The sequence below is a fragment of the Lates calcarifer genome, linkage group LG13 (genome assembly GCF_001640805.2).
Source record: "Lates calcarifer isolate ASB-BC8 linkage group LG13, TLL_Latcal_v3, whole genome shotgun sequence".
Taxonomy (NCBI): Eukaryota; Metazoa; Chordata; class Actinopteri; family Centropomidae; genus Lates; species Lates calcarifer.
Genome location: NC_066845.1, coordinates 23050118 through 23068926, shown reverse-complemented (window position 1 = coordinate 23068926; position 18809 = coordinate 23050118). Strand labels below are relative to the sequence as shown.

The window sequence follows — 18809 nt, the reverse complement described above, 5'->3', positions numbered from 1 at the left end:
ATAAGATGTTGGAAAATAATAAATGATGAATTTGTAATGCTAAAAACACATATTACTTCCTAATTTCTGGCAGTGGCTGATATATTTGAGTAGAAGACGAAGTAATGTCATTGCATATAAGACCAGCTAAGTTTTACAAATAATACAAAAATGAATTTGTAACTATTTGATTGAAAACAAACAACAGTACAATACATAATGGTGGAACAACTGAGTGAAATTATGTGAGTTTTAAGAGTAAATTGTCACAGTTTGGTCGCTGTCACTGGTATATACCTCTAGATGAGGATGAAACAAGTTGCAGTGGTGTTGAGCACAGCTGTTCTGTCTTGATTATAGCAAGAATGCTGCAGGGTTGGTTTGCTGTAGCGATAATGGCCGCTGAAGGGTGGAATGTAATGTAGATAGTTGGTATCTGGATATCACAAATTCTTCGTTTACTGTTTTCCGGCATCTTATTTTGAAAACCGGAAGTCCATAATCCGGCCTGTCTGCTCGTTCGGGATCGTTTCAATGCATTTGTCGTAAAGGCTAGAATACAGGGGATCTCCGATTTTAGTGTCGGCTGGCCTGACTACGGAGAAACGAACGTCGGCTGTTCTTGACCACAGTTTCCGACTTGTCCTACCTTGCGTGTTTGGTGAAAACCATAAACTGAAGGCCGTTTCTTGGAGGTTAGTTTGACTGCCATGCTTTAAACTAAGAACCTTATCTGGTTTATAAAACAGTACGCCAAACTTGGAACTGTTAACTAGCCCGATAAAGTTGAGTGGAGTTTAGCAAAAGCTATCCATCACAATTTGGATGCAACTTAAGGTGCTAATGTTATTTAAGTGGAATCTAACGTTAGTTAGGATACTTCTCATTCCAAATTGCATCTTTATAATGTTACTGGCGATTCGTTTGATGATGGGAACGCTATAATTCTGTCGATGATAATAGCATAACTTGAGCTCTTCGGCCAAAGTACCGACCTAATCTTAATGTTAGCCTTTGACTAGTCCATTTTCTTTATGCCAACATTAGCCAGGCTAATTCTATTGTTGTAGATATTGAGACTAATTCATAAGACAGCAGTGTAGACATTTAGCTTAAATTGAGTTATATTACTTAATGTAGTTGATGTAGAGAGTGCTTGGTTCTGGAACCTCATAATGTAGCTTGAGAACTGTTTAGCACAGTGGTTCCCTACCTTTTTTTTTCCTGAGTTGTGTCCAAGACAAGCCAGGCCCCCCAACCTCAACCCCTGCTTGCACATATGCACCAGAAGAATAAAATGATTAATAACAAACTTTTATTTTCAAAAATAAACAACTCTTGTTGTGAGAGCTAAACATTAATTAATTAACTTAAACAGTTATCCATGAACAACCTAACAGAGTGGGTACACACACCTTCTTACATAAGGAATAAAGACATATTTCAGAGATGTATCAGCACCTAGGCTTAAACATACAGCTCTGTAGATCTCCTTCAGACAATTAACTAAAATGGGAAAATCTGTTGTTGCAAGGGATTGATAAAGGATTCTGATTCAGATTCATTGGGATGCAAAGGGCATTGTGTTCATTGACTACCTTCAGAAAGGCCAAACTATCAATGGAGAATATTATGCCAACTTGCTGAGTCAAGTCAAAACGGCTTGGAAAACTGATGAAGAGAGTCTTGTTTTACCAGGACAGTGTTCCTGCACACAAGTCTGTGGTTGCAATGGCTGCTGTGCGTGACCGTGGCTTTGAACTTTTTGATCACCCTCTATATATAGACAAACAACTGTTTTTGTTATTTGTTTTTATTCAGACAGAGGTCCACACACAACAGTTGCCACAAAGTCCACTGTGACATCGACCAGCAAAGTGATGCTCTAAGCTCCATGCTCAATCAGCAACAACTGCAATCAAGTGTTTGCGATAACTGGCAAGTCTTTCACATCGCTGTGGAGGAATTTTCTTCTTTGCAGAATTGTTTTAATTCAGGCACACTGGAGGGTTTTTGAGCATGAGCTGCCTGTTTAAGGTCGTGCCACAACATCTCACTCCAAAACCTTTTTTTTTTGGAGCCATTCAGAAGTGGACTTGCTGGTGTGCTTTGGATCATTGTCCTGCATAACCCAAGTGCACTTGAGCTTGAGGTCACAGACTGATGGCTGGATATTCTCATTCAGGATTGTCTGGTAGAGAGACAAATTCATGGTTCCATCAATTACAGCAAGTTGTCCAGGTCTTGAAGCAGCAAAGCACCACCACCATGTTTGACTGTCGCCATGATGCTCTTTTTCTGAAATGCTGTGTTAGTTTTACACCAGATGTAATGGGACGCACACCTTCCAAGTCCACAGAATGTTTTCCCAAAAGTCTTGGGGATCTTTAAGATGTTTTTTGGCAAATGTGAGACAGGCCTTTGTGTTCTTTTTGGTCAGTAGAGGTTTTAGCCTTGGAAGTCTCTCATGAATGTCATTTTTGCCCAGTCTCTTTCTTATTGTTGAATCATGAACACTGACCTTAACTGAGGCAAATGAGGCCTTTTTCACATAGGGCCAGGTTGGTTTGGATAGCTTTTTTCCCTTAAATGAAATCATCATTTAAAAACTGCTTTTTGACATTACTCAGGTTATCTTTGTCTGATATTAAAATTTGTGTGATGATCTGAAACATTTAAGTGTGACAAATGTGCAAAAAACTTCTATTTACAGCAACTTTTACAGCACTGTACATGTACATATCATAGATATCAAATCGAAATAAAAAGGTGGTGCATAGATTTAGAATCGGGGATTAGTTCAGTTTACAGTAATTTAAATTTCCCATTAACAAACATGGGTATCTACCTCCTGGACCTAAACTGGAAGAAGGTTCCACAGTAGAAGAGCCTGATAGCTTAAGGCTCTGCCTACCATCCTTTTCTTGGAAACTCCAGGTGCAGTGTTATAGTTTGATAATAGGACATTATGAGCTCTTAAAGCTGCAATGGTGTCTGACCATTAAGGGCTTTGTAGGTGAGGATGAGGATTTTAAATTCCATTCTGGATTTAACAGGGAGCCAATATAGAGAGGCAAACACAGGACAAATATGATCGCTCTTCCTAGTTTGTAGGCTTCAGCATTCACACTATTGTTCTTCAAATCTTTATTATTATTCTTCCATGCCTTTTTTTGTCCTTGTCTACTCCTTCATGCTTTGTGCTACTGACGCCATTCAGGTATGTTCAGGAATGTTCAGCTTTTCCTGGACATTTCGCTTGTATTCAACTTTTTGCTGCTATTTATGGGCAATTTTATACACATTTTTTTATCAATTAAAAAATGAATGGGATCTTATGGGTGCTCAGCTCAAGTTTCCCAATCAGAAGGTTGGTGGTTCGATCCCCAGCTCCTGCAGTGAAATTTTACTGACTACTCCTGCACTTTGTGCTGCAGAAATTATTCCGCTATCAAAATGTTTAACTTTTTAACCTTTTTACATTTATGATTATTCAACTTTTTTCAACTGTTTATGCTTTTTTTAAATGTTCAACTTTTTGTGCAATTTTGCTATTTAAATCCATGGACTGGAGATTTCTATATATACCCTAATTTTCCACATGAGCTGCTGTGTGGGCTTCAGTGGCGCTCCAGGTAGCGTGGGTGTTTGCTGATCAGAGCAATGACGGTTAGATCCCAGGCTCCTCTGGTCACTGAATTAAAGTGAAACTTCACCTGTAATAATGTATTTAACCTTTTTACATTTATACTTATTCAACTTTTTTCAGCCATTTTTGCTTTTTAAAATGTTCAACTTTTTCTGCAGTTTTGCTGTTTTGCTGTTCATATATGCTATTTTAAGCATTGCTTCAGCATTGCTGCAGCATTCACACTGCATTTTCTGCAGGAAATGCATTTTCTGGTTGCTGTAAGTAATTGTGCTGCAGCATTTTAGATCAATTGAGGCAGCCTAATAATAATAAGTTGCAATAGTCCAGCCTAGAAGAAACAAATGCGTGGACTAGTTTTTCTGTATCCATATCGTCTGGATAACAATGGAAATTTATGTAGTGTTTCCTAGTAACATTGCATAAGGGAAGCATATGGTGAATAGAATTGGTCCAAGAACAGAATCTTGTAGAACTCTGTGCCTACTTTTTGTGTACATGGAGGATTTGTTAAACAAACTGAAAGCCTATCTGACAAATAGGACTTAAGCCAGTTTTGTGTGGTTCCTTTAATGCCAATGAAAAGCTCCAGTCTCTTTAATATTCAGACGCCTCCTCTTCTCTCATGTTTTGTCACCTTAGTGGAGTAATTTCTTTCCCATTAATAAGTCTTGTGCCTAGAGATCTCCATGTTTAAGTCTTGAACAAAAAGTGCACATCCATCCAGCTCGAGTCATCCCCCAGTGCATTAGAAACTCCCTGCATATTGCCTTGCTGGGTGGTTGAGGTTGGAGGCCCTGTGTGAAACTGCTGTTCAATTCTTACCAACGGACAACCTGTTCATTTAACCATGACCACTGTCCTTTACTACTCTTAACCAAGTAGGTTTTGTGCCAGAAAAATCACATTAATCATTTTTGTAACGGTGATGTGTAACAACTTTTGAGGACATTGACAAGCAGTGTTGTCCTGTCAGTATATGTGTCAGATCAGAAAATAGCCATATGCACGGTTTTGTTATCAGATGACATGTTTCAATTTGGATGACTTGTTAGATTCAAGTCTTCTTTTTTTTTATTGTGCATCAAACATCATATTTGTGATATTTTAGATTTGGGCAGTGAAGTTCCTTCAAAATGTCATTATTCAATTCAGTTCAATTCAATTTTATTTATATAGCACCGAATCACAACAAAAATCATCAAGGTACTTTTCATGTATAGCAGGTCTAGATCATACTCTTTAAAATGTGGTATTTTTTTAATGTGACCTTCATCTGTGTATTTTTCTTCCAGAGATATTCTGGAGATGACTGACCGCTGTAATCAGGAGAGAAATGGAGATGTAGTAACTTATGATGATGGCGATGATGACTCTTTAAGCCTGTTGCATGATATTCATGCCTGTAGAGTAACAACTGAGGGCATGGATATAAATTATTTATATTCACAAGTTAGCAACAAAGAGCAGAAGAAGAAAATGGAGATAGAGATAAATCAACTGAAACCACCTGAGGGAGGGATGCCCAGCTCTATCCAGTCTTCAGTGGGCCATGTTGAGTCTACATCTCTATCAGGTGACTCCAAGTTAGAAACCTCTGAAGCATTATCTATACTAATTTGTCATTTTTTTTCATTCATTTAACAAATCAATTTACCCCATTTTTACTCCACTTTTTCAAAGCAAATGTCTTAAAATGTGTCACCAACAAGACAAAACTTCACAAGAGAAATGAAAAGGGAGAGAGTCTTCTGCACAAAGCATGCCAAAGAGAAGATCTGGCAAAAGTCAAAGCACTTATTCAGGCTGGAATCAGTGTGAACATGGAGGATTATGCAGGTTTGTCACAGCTTAGACACTTTTTATTTATATCTTATTAGTTCTATTTTGACTTCTTTTACTAATTTAAGCATTATTAACTATCAAACACAACATGACACAAAACCCACTTTTGACAATAAACGTTGACTTTAATTGTCAGGCTGGACAGCTCTCCATGAGGCTTCAGCTGTGGGTGATAAGGCAGTGGTAGAGGAACTGCTGAAGGCTGGAGCTCATGTTAATGCCAGAAGCTTTGATGGTATAACACCCCTACATGATGCTGTTTCCTCTGGACACTATGAGGTGAAGAAACTCTGAATGAGACTTTTAAGCTGCAGCAAAGTTGAATGTAGTTGTCAGTAATATTTTGCACATGTCTGCGGAGAGCCACAGTCCCCGTATCACTCTCAGATCAGTCTCTGTTTTACAGGCTTTGGTGACTCAGTGAGTTTTTCTTCCATCTGTCAACAAAGACAAATGAATAGTCACTACAGCAATTGCACTTTTACTTGATTATCCTCATCTTTGCCTAACATAATAGTTGCCAGTTGTAGCATCAGCTGTGGTCGTTGCTTAAGCATAATAATCACTCACTGTAATGAATTGGCTCCCATGCGTCAGTAGTGAACACAGGAGCACTGACACTGGAATCTATTGGCTATATAGAGTTATTTTTGTACAAAAAAAAACAGGGTATCGGACAATTGAAGGTTCCCTAACAAGATACTGTGAATGTGTGTTGTGTAGGTGGTGAAGCTTCTCCTGCAGTATGGGTCAAATGCCAGTGACAGGAATCTCAGTGGCCTCAGTGCACTAGACTTGGCGGAGGAGGAGAATATCATAGAGCTGCTCTTAACTTTCAAAACATCTTCTGTCATACATGAGCAGCCTTGTGAGACACCTGTAGAATACAGACAACCAGGTGAGCTACCCTCCACATTCTATACTGGATACTTTCTCTATAGAGCAAATGTAATCTGAGCCATTTATTTTGACATACAGAAAATATCATACATAGAAGAAAATTTTATATTGGATCTGCAATTACAGCTTATATTTCACTTAAAGTATTAGGGATGCACCAATACCACATTTTTTCAATCCAATTACAAGTACAAGTACTTACATTTGAGTACTTATTAATTCCATTACACTTTATACATTGAACTTGAAACGTGTTTTATTTTCATCAGATATTGTTTCATTCTCTGGCTGTAAGAAATTGTTGTGACTGACCCTAACCCTCTTTGAACTCGGCATCCTGTTGGTTTTTTAGATGTTTTATCAGATTGCTTATGTTGAAAGTACTGGTTTTTGTCCCTCCTCTTGACAACTCTGCAGAGCATAAGTTGCAGTCCGCTTTACTTTAGTCACCATCATCCACTTTGAAATACCTCCACACCGCCAACATTGCTCCTCCTTGCTCTCGATTAGCACCTGACCACCCAAGTGAACGCCACGCTGCCGTAAAGTGGTACCGGGTGCTGTGGTATCAGGACACTTTTATGAATACGAGTACGAGTACAGGAACAGGGTATTGGACAGATACCCGGTGCTGGTATCGGTATCAGTGCATCCCTAGGAAGTACATGTTTTGAGTATCAAACACTCACTCACTGTGTCTTAAAAGATGTTATTTGACTTTTGCTTCCTCTTGGAGGAGTTGGCACAACAGGTACCATGGATTCCAGAGGTGACTGGTGGTTTCACTGCAAAAATGCAAATGTTGTTTGCTTACATTTCTTGCAAACAACAAATATAAACTGCAAACTGAGCAAGAGACAAGCAGAAGCTGTCTATTTAGCCATGTTGAACACACTGAGCATATGAGTTGACAGCAGTGAAATAGATACTGTTGGCAGAGCAAGTTTCTGGATATTTTGAAACTTTTTACACCAAGAAGCTCTAAAATAAATTGGCCCCTTTCAGGTCTGAGGGAGGTGAGTGTTTGACATTGAAATCCTCAAGTTGTCTGTGGAGCGTTCCTTTAAGTTTAGTTTTTGCCTGTCCTAGACAGATCTTTACATCTGGGACAAAAAATGATTTTTGCTCTGATATGCATTCTCAGCAATCCATTTGTCACTGTGATATTTTAGTCTTTCCTTTTTAATTTGCAAAAATGTCTAAAATTCTGTTTTCGCTTTGGGGTGTAGAGTGTAGACTGACTGAGGGAATCTTTTTGAAATTTTACTTTAGTATAAGGCTGCAACATAAAATGTGAAGGGGATCTAAATACTTCATGAATACACTGTATGATATAAATTTAGTAGATTTTCACTTGATCTGTTGAGTAAAATGTAACATTAGAAATTAAGCCAATAGGCCAACAGCAAATACTTTTGTAACTCACAAGACATAAATGCCACCAGATTAAAACAGGTAACTGGTCTTCATGTCGGTGTATCTTCTTGTTATATTGCAGTTAAGAATTAATTATCTGTTGATTTCACCATGGTGGATGGACTGGAATTTTACAGTCTATGCACTTTTGTTTGTTCAGTGCAGTGGGTCTTTAAAGAATACCTTTTCAAGTTGAAATAGTTCAATCTATGTATTTAAATTGTCTCAAAATTTGAGTATGAATTATGTTGGATCTATTGCTTATTTCAAGCTTGGAAAACCCTAAAACATTGGATTTCTTAGAGTGATGGACTATGTAGTAATGGACTCTTTCGGGTCCCACATCCTCAGAGGCTCACTGCCACATGCAGTTCTACTGCCAGGGGAGCTTCAGTCCCAGCTGCAGTGACACGGCAAATGTACAATCCAGAGAATCAGGTGACAGAGACGGAGCCAGAGATCCTGGTGACATTCAGCTGAGAAGGAAAGACACCACCTTGGATAATGTGAGACACTTTGAATTCCTTAAGCCTCAAGTGTGCATTAGAGTCAGGTGAGACTGGATTTAATGTCCATAGACAAAAAAAAAGGTCTTTTGAGCTGTTTATGGCCCAGGTCCAAACATGTGATGCTGTTCTCTTCAGGAGACATGCAGAATCACTTTACTGAAGGCTTCGCTGGTTTTACAGAATTAATGTGATATTAGTAATTTTTCACTAATTATCTTTTTTTCAGATGGAACATTCAGAGTCCTTAAAAGTGGTTTTGGAGGAGGTGGGTAGGAACCAAACAGAAATGTTGACGTGGCCTCTGACAGGTCTGCAGGATGCAGGTAGAATCTCCATTTATGTTTGATTGTTTGAAGTACACTTGTACAGAGTGTATATGTAATGTATGTAATAGATCCCAGCCTTTCCAGCTGGTAGTATTTGTGCAAATGGCGATACGCAAAACAGTATCAGCTTTCAAATAGAGGAAAACCAGGAGGATAGTGAATCATTATCATTTACTGTAGATGTGCTGTTTTTCAGACAGATATTATGCTGCTCTTACAAAGATCCAGAGTGTGCTGGTTCAGGTGCTCACCAGGCAACATTTGGAAAAGGATAATCTTGCCCAAAGATACCGGTCAGTTCAGTAACTTATCCCATCCTTGACTTTGGAGCTAGCAGTTAAAGATATTATGTTACACAATGCTTTCATTTTCATGACATGGAAATATTACATAAGTGAGATCTTTACCTTCACTTATCTCTTCACCTTTCTTAACCTGCTGCCACCACAAACTGACTCAGGATAAGCAGCAGAATACGAATGGATGGATTTTTGTAAAAATGTATGCATTTACACATTTATAAAAATGTTTTCTGAAATCTGTCAATAATCTCTCAAATACAGATTCTACCAAGTGTACAGTGATGATGCTGCCTGATATTATCATATTTGCTAGACTGAGACAAGGGGCTGGTTTTCGTGAAAACTCACCGATCTGATTCTCAAACACAGAATTGCAAATTTATTTACATTCATTCATTGCTTGAAAACAGTGGGTGAGGTATATTATTACTTAAATGGTGCTACCCTGAATCAGTACTTCTTGGTACAAATGCATGAGTGCCACATAACCTCACTGTAATCAAAAACACTTACATGACAATCACATGCACATGAAAAGGTGATTTTGTTTCCAATTCAGCTAACATGCAGTCCAAACCTGCAGGTTAGATGAATTGGAAGTAGAGGAGGTCTGAAATGGATTCTAAGCCACTATGCCACACCTTATCATTATTCAGACAAGAAAAATCATTTTGCAAATAATTTCCAGCACAGTTTCTTTTCTTGCTTAAGTAATTTTCTTAAGTGGGGCATTGTCAAACCAGGATCAAAGAAATGACACTTTTACAGATTTCTTTTTTTTTTTTTTTTGCCTGTTGATTAAGATAAAATGTTCCTCTAAAGCCATTGTGAGGTATAAGGGCGAGGTGACTGCTTGTTGCAGAGTGTGCTGTTGGAGCACACAAATGGTTTTCTGCAGGTATTTCTGCCTCTGGAGCTGTAGAGTCTCATCTTTGATGACAAGGAATCTGCATTATGCTATGTTCTCCTGTCCCTATTCTCTCCCCCCTGTCTCACACCCTTCCCCTGAGTTTGGTTCTGCTCGAGGTTTCTGCCTCTTAAAGGAAGTTTTATCCTTGCCACTGTCGCCTAGTGCTGCTCATGGTGGGAATTGTTGGGTCAATCTAAAGAGTACAGAGTAGACCTGCTCTATATGAAAAGTGCCTTGAGATAACTTCTGTTGTGATTTGGGCCTATATAAATAAAATTGAATTGAAGTGGTCAGATAGGTTTTAATCATGCCAGTTTACAGTTTAACCATGTTATGTGATGTACTAATGAGGAGATGGAAGCAAGGCAAAGCTGAAGGCAAATCAAATTTACCTCCCAAACTGTGAATGTCCTAGATGTTGCAGAGTTAATTCTTGATACAACTTTTGATCAGCTGTAATGACTATAGTTGTGCACACATACAGTTTTAATATACAGTGGATCTTTATTGTTGCTCTCATTCATAATGACTGAAAAAAGTGGTTATGGTAATGTAGTAACCTGGAGAATTCTTTATTCCCAGGTGACTGCAAATATTGAGTAAAATTTTGGAATAAAAAGTAGTACTGAGAAAATAAAAACAAAATCCAGATTATATAGTGCTGGCTGTATCTCATTTATAATAATAATAAAAATAACAATAATTATAATAATACACTCTATTTATAAGCGCCTTTCTGGCCACTCAAGGACACTGTACAATAAGCAATAAAACAACAATGGATAAAATGAACATAATATAAAAGAGATGTAGGGTGGTGAGGTTGCAGTGAGAATGCCTAAAGTGAGAAGGAAATTTTAAACAGATGAGTTTTGAGACTGGATTTGAAAACAGGAAGAGAGTCGATGTTTTGGAGGGCTGGTGGCAGAGAGTTCCAGAGCTGGGGAGCAGAGCTCTGGAACTCTGTAAGGTGGATGGAGGAGGAAGATCTGAGGGAACGGGACAGGGTGGCGCTGTGTAGGAGGTCAGATAAATATGGAGGTCATATAAATATGGGGCAAGGTTGTGGATGGCTTTGAAGGTAAACAGGAGGAGTTTGAATTCAATTTGTTGTTTAACTGGGAGCCAGTGGAGTTGCTGATGGATGGGGGTGATGTGATGGTATGAGGGGGTTGCGGTGATAATGTGAGCAGCAGAATTCTGGACCAGTTGAAGCTTATGGAGGGACTTGTGAGGGAGGCCAAAGAGGAGAGAGTTGCAGTAATCAATGTGGGAGGTGATGAGGCTGTGGACAAGGATGGAAGCAGCATGAGGGGTGAGGGAGGGGCGGAGTCGATTAATGTTGCGTAGATGGAAGTATGCAGACCGGGTGATGTTATTAATATGAGATTGGAATGACAGTGTGCTGTCGAGGATGACACCCAGACTCTTAACTTAGGTGGAAGGGGAAACTGGGGAGCTGTTGATAGTGAGGGAGAAGCTGTCAACTTTGGATAGAGTGGATTTGGTGCCAATAATAAGGATTTTAGTCTTATAGATGTTTAATTTTAGAAAGTTTGAGGTGAACCAGGAATGTATCTCCGATAAACAGGAGGTGAGGGAGGAAGGTGGGAAAGTGGTGTTTGGGTCGCTGGAGAGGTAAACCTGTGGGTCATCCACGAATCAGTAGAAATGGAATTTATGGAAGATATTGCCAAGGGGGAGAAGGTAAGTGATAAAGACAAGGGGCCCCAGGACAGAGCCCTGGGGCACACTTATAGTGACTGGGGAGGGGTTGGATTTGAAGGATTTTAACAGTATGAACTGAGTGCAGCCTGAGAGATAGGAGTGGAACCAATCGAGGGGGGTGTGAGTTAGAGATAGACCGATATGGTTTTTTCAGGGCCGATACCGACTCGAATTATTAGTAGTCAAGGAGGCCGATAACCGATATACAAACTCCAACACTTTGTTTAAATGCCTTTAAGCATATGTTGATTAAACAGCTTTTCAGATTTGCAACATGTTAAAGGTTTTTTTTTTTGGGATCTGAGCCAGGTGTTTTCAGTAATGGGTGACAACTGCAGTTTTGAGTAGTGAGGGAACAATTCCGGTGGTGAGTGAAGAGTGAATGATAGTAGATATGAGGGGAAGAAGGGAGGAAAGGCAGGACTTGGCCAAGGTTATAAGGAGAGGATCAAGCTGGCATGTGGAGGGCTTGGATTTTCGAATGAGATCCTAGATTACTGAGGCATATGGGAGTTGAAAACAAGAAAAGGGCTGACTGTGTGGGAGAGATTCAGGTTGGGATCTCTCCTTTTACTTAATAAACAATAAAACCACAATAAAACAATAGAATCATCTATTGTTCCATTGTGTTTTTATTGCTGGGACAATACATATCTGAACCCAGCTGGTCTGTTTCACATGCTTTAAAAAACATTACTGTTTCTGTTTGTTGCTGTCATGCTGTCTTTTTTTGAACTTTAAACTTAACTGAAGTCTTTTAACAGTTTTTTAATACTACTGTTTCACTAAAGATTGCTTTTGTCATTGTGCCAGCACACCACTTACCTAAATAACAACAGTGCTGTTTGATTCTTGGTGCAGGAGTGTGTCAAAAAGTCAACTCCTCTCCCTTGCTTCACGTCAAAGGAACTTGGTGGAAATCCTCCAAAAACAAATCCATTTGGTAGAGGTGTATGTAACCATGAAAGCCAAAATTTCCAGTCAACCTCCCAACCTTCAAGGCAGTACAGTAGTGACACAGCCAGATCACTTCTCGGCATCTGCTTTCTCTAAACCTAAAGGTGCACACAGCTGTAATGAAGACAGTCAAAGAAAGAAAAGCCATAGACTGGTGACATGGCTCAGTTCATTAAGATTGGCACCTCCAAACAACGCCAAGGACCTTACAGTGCCCAGACCTCTTGCTCCCTTACTAACCCAGGGGAAGAAGACTCCCACACACACTGATGTACTAAATAAGAAGACCAGCAACTGTCAGAGCAGTGCCCCTCAACCAGGAAATACTTTACAACACACCAGGTTTCAGATGAAAAGAAGGAATGCACTGATACAGACACAAGCTGAGGACAACAGCAGACAGCTCTCTAAGCTCATACAGGGGGGAGTCATGCCAGCTGAAAGTGCTCTTCAGTTGTTGATGAAGGTCAGGCAAAGCTCTTTTCTTCATTAAACCTATTTCTTACTATTTCTTTCTGATAATGCAGCAGTGAAAACCAGCTGGAACCAGTAAGAGTTACTGGCTAACAATGTTCCCTCTAAGCTGCGTGCCTGTGCAGTCGCGCACTGCTCCCGCTTTCTCCACGCACAGCAAAACTATGTAGTGCATAAAATTTCAGTGTGCGACAGTGTGCACGTCTGATGTTGCTCACAGTGGTCCAAGGAATTCTCAGGGAGTTTGTGTGTATGCTCAGACACAAAATTAGGGGAACATTGCTGGCTACCATTCTACATTTTACGTACAGTGCATTTGTTTAGTCTTCAGACCTCTGCCCTTGGTTGCTACACAGCCTCATGCTAAAATAATAATAATTGAAAAAAAAACAAAAACATTTTCCCTCATTAATCTACATTTAGATAACAAAGCAAAAATAAATACCACTCCATTAAAAAGGTAAAACTGAAATATCATATTGATTTAAGTATTCAGACTCTTTACCATGGCAGTTGAAATTTAGCTCAGGTGCTTCCTATTTCTCTTGATCATCTTTGAGATGCTTTTATGCCTTGCTTGGATTCCTCCTGTAGTAAACTAATTTGTCTGGACATGATTTGGAAAGCTTGTTGGTATCACCTGTCTCACAGCTGTAAATACATATCAGAGCCAAAACCAAACCCATGAGGCTGAAGAAAGTGCATGCAGAGTTCAGTGACAGGATTGTGGCGAGACACCGCACCCGTGGCGAGGTATTGCTTATGGATTGATGGAGGAATTACTTTTTTATTATGGCATAGGGCTGCAACATAACAAAATGTGAAAAAAAATGAAGGGGTCTGAATACTTTTTGAATGCACTGTATCAACAAGACCCTGGACAGTGGCTAATAAAACTTTTGTTTGCACTTTGTACTAAAAAGGCAATAAATGATTAAAGTAAACTGTTCTCATCCTATAATGCTATAGCATACGTTCTGCTGTGGTACAGCAAGCAGCTTAGGCTGTTTGTTGCTAGTAACACTGTTATACATAGCAAATTACCACTTCATGGTTGTATGACTCTGCCAACCTGTTTGCAGTTATTTTGTGTATAAATGGCCTTTGACCACCGAAATCTGATCAGTTCATCCTTGAGACCAAATGAATGTTTGTACCAAATTTGAAGAAACTTCCTCAAGGCTTTACTGAAATATCATGTTCACAAGAATGGGACAGACAGATGGACAACCTGATAACATAAGGGCTCTGGTCATGGCTGTCACTGGCACAGAGACATAGATCTGTAATGTTAATGAAGAAAAGTAAATGAAGATAACAACCTGTTTGTCATGCCTCGGCAGGGTCACTGGCACTTTTCTCATGTGCTTGGTGATGGCTCGATAAAGGACAGTAAAGGCAAGCTGCACCTGGCTCCAGAACACTGGCTGGAGTCTATCCTTGGTAATAACATCCCTGTCAGCTCAGCATACGCCTGGGACAAGGTTAGACACTAGCCTGCCTTAATCTTACCAGAACAATGGCTGCAGAAACAGGAAATACTGTGTCTGTATATTTTTATTGTAACTAGGAGTGAAGATCATGTTCAGGCACATGGTAATGCTGCATGAGCATCCAAAAACATGCAAAAAAGGTTTAAAGGATAATTCTGGTAAATTTAAATCTGGTGTATTTAATGAATGTAACTATTGTGTTCCTATGAGTTGTGATGACTTTGCATTCACCACCTCCATTGTAGAGATTTGGGGAAATGAGGACTTGTGCCAAACAGTGTATATTGGGCAACCTGTGTGAGCCTCCTACAGGAACGACATATGACTCAACTTGCTGGCTGACCCCCCTTCATAACACTGTTCTAAGCTTCCATTATATTTCTGGGTACAGAAATATAACAGGATGCTAGTGTTTATTGCTGGTGCTACACACAGTGTTTTACATGTTGTAACTGCTTCCCTGGCAATATGGAGTAGTAAGCTATTCCACAGTCCAGGAGCAGCCACCACAAAAGCCTGATTTCCTGATGCTTTAATTTACTACTTGGCTGCACTAAGAGCATCTGGCTAGAGGATCTTAGTGTTCTTTTGGGGTTGTTAATGTCAAGCATGTTGGTCAAATAATTAGGTGCTAAACCATTTAGAACCTTAAAAGTGAATAAAAGAATCTTAAAATCAATATGGAAGCAAGTAGGGAGCCACTGAAGATCTGCTAAAATTGGAGTAATGTGATCATGCCTTCTAGTACCCGTTAAAAGATGTGCTGCAGCATTCTGGAGTAATTGCAGGCAAGGGAGGGATGAATGTCCAAGACCAAAATATAGTGAGCTGCAGTAGTCCAGTCTAGATGTTATGAAGGCGTGGATAACTTTTTCAAGGTCTTTTGGAGGAAGCTAAGATTTAGCCTTGGCAATTTGATGTAATTGATAAAAGCTAGTCTTGCTCATTTACTTCTCTAATTTAAAAGAACTACCGAAAAACACTCCAAGGTTTCTGACAGTGGACGAACAATGAGGGCCAAGTATATCAGCAGTATTAACCAGAGGGGTACAGTTTCCAAATACAATAGTTTCTTTTTTGTTTTCATTAAAGTTTTGTGTTAACCATATTTATACAAAGGTCCCCAGCCAGAATCAGACTGAGGATATTGTGGTCATGGTACCAAGACAAAGTGCTATTTTAGGACTACATGGCCATCAGGACTAATGAGCATCCAGTCAGTTTGTCCCTTTCTACAATACTTTGGCTCAGAGCTAGGTACAGTGTATTAACTACTGCAGGCCAGATCAGCATGACTACTTTACTGTGGATATTCACCTTCCCCAAAGTATAAATCCGAATCGAGACTCTTACCTTTCTGTCTAATCCCACCATCAGATCAAAATATGATACACATTTCAACAACACAGTCATTTAAAGTGCTCTACAAAAGATATAAAAGGCAACACATGTAAAAGCAATAGAAGGCAATATAAAAAAGCACTGAGATAGAAATTAAGTTAATTAAAAAAAAAAAGATATACAAGAGTGAACTGTGCAGTCTATGAAATGAGTAATTATTTATTATTAATAATAAAAGACAGTGGCATAGCATAACGTACAGTATTGTGAAATCAATTTTCTGACAGACAGGAGGCCAGTGTAAAGACCTGAGACCTGGAGTAACATGATGTACTTTGTTAGTCTGAGTTAGGACTCGCACAGCAGTGTTTTGAATCATCTGTAGCTGGGATCAAGACAAGACAAGAAATATATAGTATAACACCAGCCTTATCCATTAAAACATTTATGAATACATACATTTGTATTACTTGAACATTTGTAGAAGTAAATGCTAGTTTTTAGTGATAAAGTGCTTCATGAATCATTGACATAAATCGTTAACAATGTTCTTAATTGTAATCAAGTTTATTTATTTGGCACTGATTACAAAGTGCTTCATGAAAAGAAAACATTTAGAAAATTAGGCAGCACAGTAAAATACAGTTCATACAGGAGTGTGGTGATAGTAAAAGCAGCCCTTTGACAGTGTGTGACATGAGGGGCTTGTCAAGTTCTTTGTGGAATTTCTATTTGTCATTAATCCAGGAGGATTTATTTGATGGTGAAGTATCAGCTCCCACAGACTCTTGTCTGTCCTTCCTTGTGTTGATGTGGAGCAAGGCTCATGCTTCTGCTGTTGCTTGCCTGCAAGTAGGGGTCTGTGGAGACTGGGCAAGACACAGCATTGGGCTGTAAATTATTTAGTGTTCACTGAGGGGCAGTGAACACTCAATAAGTACACACTCCTCCTCCATATCATCTATCTCATTGAGAAAATTAAAAATAGCATAGTGCTACAGAGGCCTCTTGGAGGGTTGCATGGCTCAGAGTGCTGTTGTAAGACATATCCCACAGTCTCATTAATATGTCATCATTATAAACAGACATGTCAGTGGTGTTAGAAGATATTTCTGATGAAGTCCTTCCACTGTTTGCACAGGTGATGTTCAAAGACAAGCCCTTGTCTTATTATTTATTAAAAATGGAGGGTGAAGGAAACGCACCACAGACACCACCTGAGGATGATCTTCAACACTGCAGGGCTGCTGCTTCTCCAAAGGCGCTGACCACAGGTCTGTTGTTCAGTCTGCTGACTTGCCTTGCCCTGGCCTCAGTTCCACATACATCCTGCCTTTGACATTTCCTTCCTTTCCTTCCTCAAACAAATAAAGAGAGCAAGCAGGCAGCCACTGAAGCGTGGCTTTTTCAATGTTAATAATTAATCACCTGCGTCATACGTCTCCCACCTGGACTTTGAGCACTGTTGCAAACAAGCACATTAAAATGAATTTTGCATTTATTTTATGGGCTTCCTAAGTAAAGCATGGTTTTGAATGTATTTGAATTTCTTTTCTACTTCTGCAGTGGCAGCTGGTCTGAACTGTCTCATGAAAATCAAGACAATCCATTTGCTGGATGATGAGGAGCTACTGCCAAATGCTGTGATGGACTACTACTGGGAGAAGCTCCTAAAGAAAGACTGTTCAGAGTCTGAAGACTGGGGGAGTGAATTATTATAATCTATATATCTCCTCATATTTTGTCCATAACTGTGTTTGCTTTTGAATCTAACCTGGTGATTTTCACTTATTAACTCTTTAAAAAATCAGTTTTAAAGAGGGGTAAAATAAAAGTTGTTTTTTAGTTTCTGTGTGTGTGTGTGTGTGTGTGTACATAATATATATATATACACACACACACACACATACATATATGATTAAAAAGTGCTTAAATTCTATTTGGACATGTGTAGGTACTGAAGGTTGTAGTTTTCCACTACATGGACACACTGTGTCCCCTTACGCTCATGTTAGTCTATTGCTGAATGTGATAGTTCAGCTGCTGCCAGAGTTGAACTAAAACAATAAAGAAAATAGTTAAGAAAGGTGTGCGGTTGTATTTTGGAGCTACAGGGTGGGAACTGTCAGACATGGCCTTGTACCCTGCATTGGTTCACTGTGGAGTGTAGACAGACGGACGTGCAGTCGTGGTTGTACTAAACAGAGTCGATCACTAGTAAGTGGCTGGTAAATGTATCGGGTGGTGGTGATGTGGTGGATGTGGCTGGAGCAGTGGGCGGACTGTTACTGCGACGCTCCCCCTCCTACTTCTCTGAACAGTTGCTCCAGTCCGCGATGGAGCTCCGGGCATAGCAGACGGGACTCATGACCGCTCTGCTCTGTCAAAGCGCGCTGTCTTTACTCATGTGGTAGGTGCTTCAGTGTATTGTTTCAGAAACGGGCTGTCTGTTTATAAAGATAACGTTGCCGGATTGTTTAGAAAGTACTCCAGGAGAGACTGATTTTACCGCACTGTGCTTCATCATGTGATTCCTGTTGGATAAAAGAACATTTCCAGACTCTGAAGTGGGACTTGTGCGAAATGCAGAGAAGCAGATCGTACGTAACTGCTCTTCATGTAGGGTGCTGAAGGTTTCCCACCTGTTTTGCATTAGCTGTCAGTTCTGTGTTTTGGTTTTAAGACAGTATTGATTCCTCTGTTTCTCTCGTTTTGTTTGTCTCGTTTTTACCCTCACTCTTACTGAGGAAATGTTTCTCATTATGTGAAGGTTCTTGTGGAACTGTGGGAGAAGTTTGCATGGCACAAGAGCCGCTCAAAGACAACTTTAGAGAGCAAGGTAATCTGTCTAGGAACAGCTTCTATAAAGTATAAGTATAAAGTATTTTAATTTTACTTGCTTCCTAAACACAGTCATCTCAGGGAAAATGCATTTATAGGTGTTCATTCTCCAGAATTTAAAAAATGTAAAGATAACTTG

The 18809-nt window shown here is 39.5% G+C and overlaps 1 protein-coding gene across 2 annotated transcripts; it reads left to right on the top strand.

Moving 5' to 3' along the window:
- The first annotated feature begins 482 nt into the window (after positions 1 to 482).
- On the top strand, positions 483 to 18674 carry LOC108878669 (ankyrin repeat domain-containing protein 31). 2 transcript variants are annotated; one of them, XM_018669598.2, is made up of 13 exons: positions 483 to 674; positions 4924 to 5204; positions 5312 to 5467; positions 5610 to 5752; positions 6197 to 6371; positions 8141 to 8295; positions 8525 to 8621; positions 8821 to 8917; positions 12426 to 12987; positions 14339 to 14479; positions 16971 to 17103; positions 17396 to 18239; positions 18600 to 18674. In XM_018669598.2, the coding sequence occupies exons 2-12, from the start codon at positions 4937 to 4939 to the stop codon at positions 17548 to 17550; spliced, it is 2082 nt and encodes a 693-aa protein (XP_018525114.1). In that variant the 5' UTR covers positions 483 to 674; positions 4924 to 4936; the 3' UTR covers positions 17551 to 18239; positions 18600 to 18674. The 2 variants fall into 2 exon arrangements, with proteins under 2 accessions (XP_018525114.1, XP_050930980.1); XM_051075023.1 differs by having other exon boundaries at positions 17396 to 18429; positions 18600 to 18668.
- Positions 18675 to 18809: the final 135 nt, after the last annotated feature.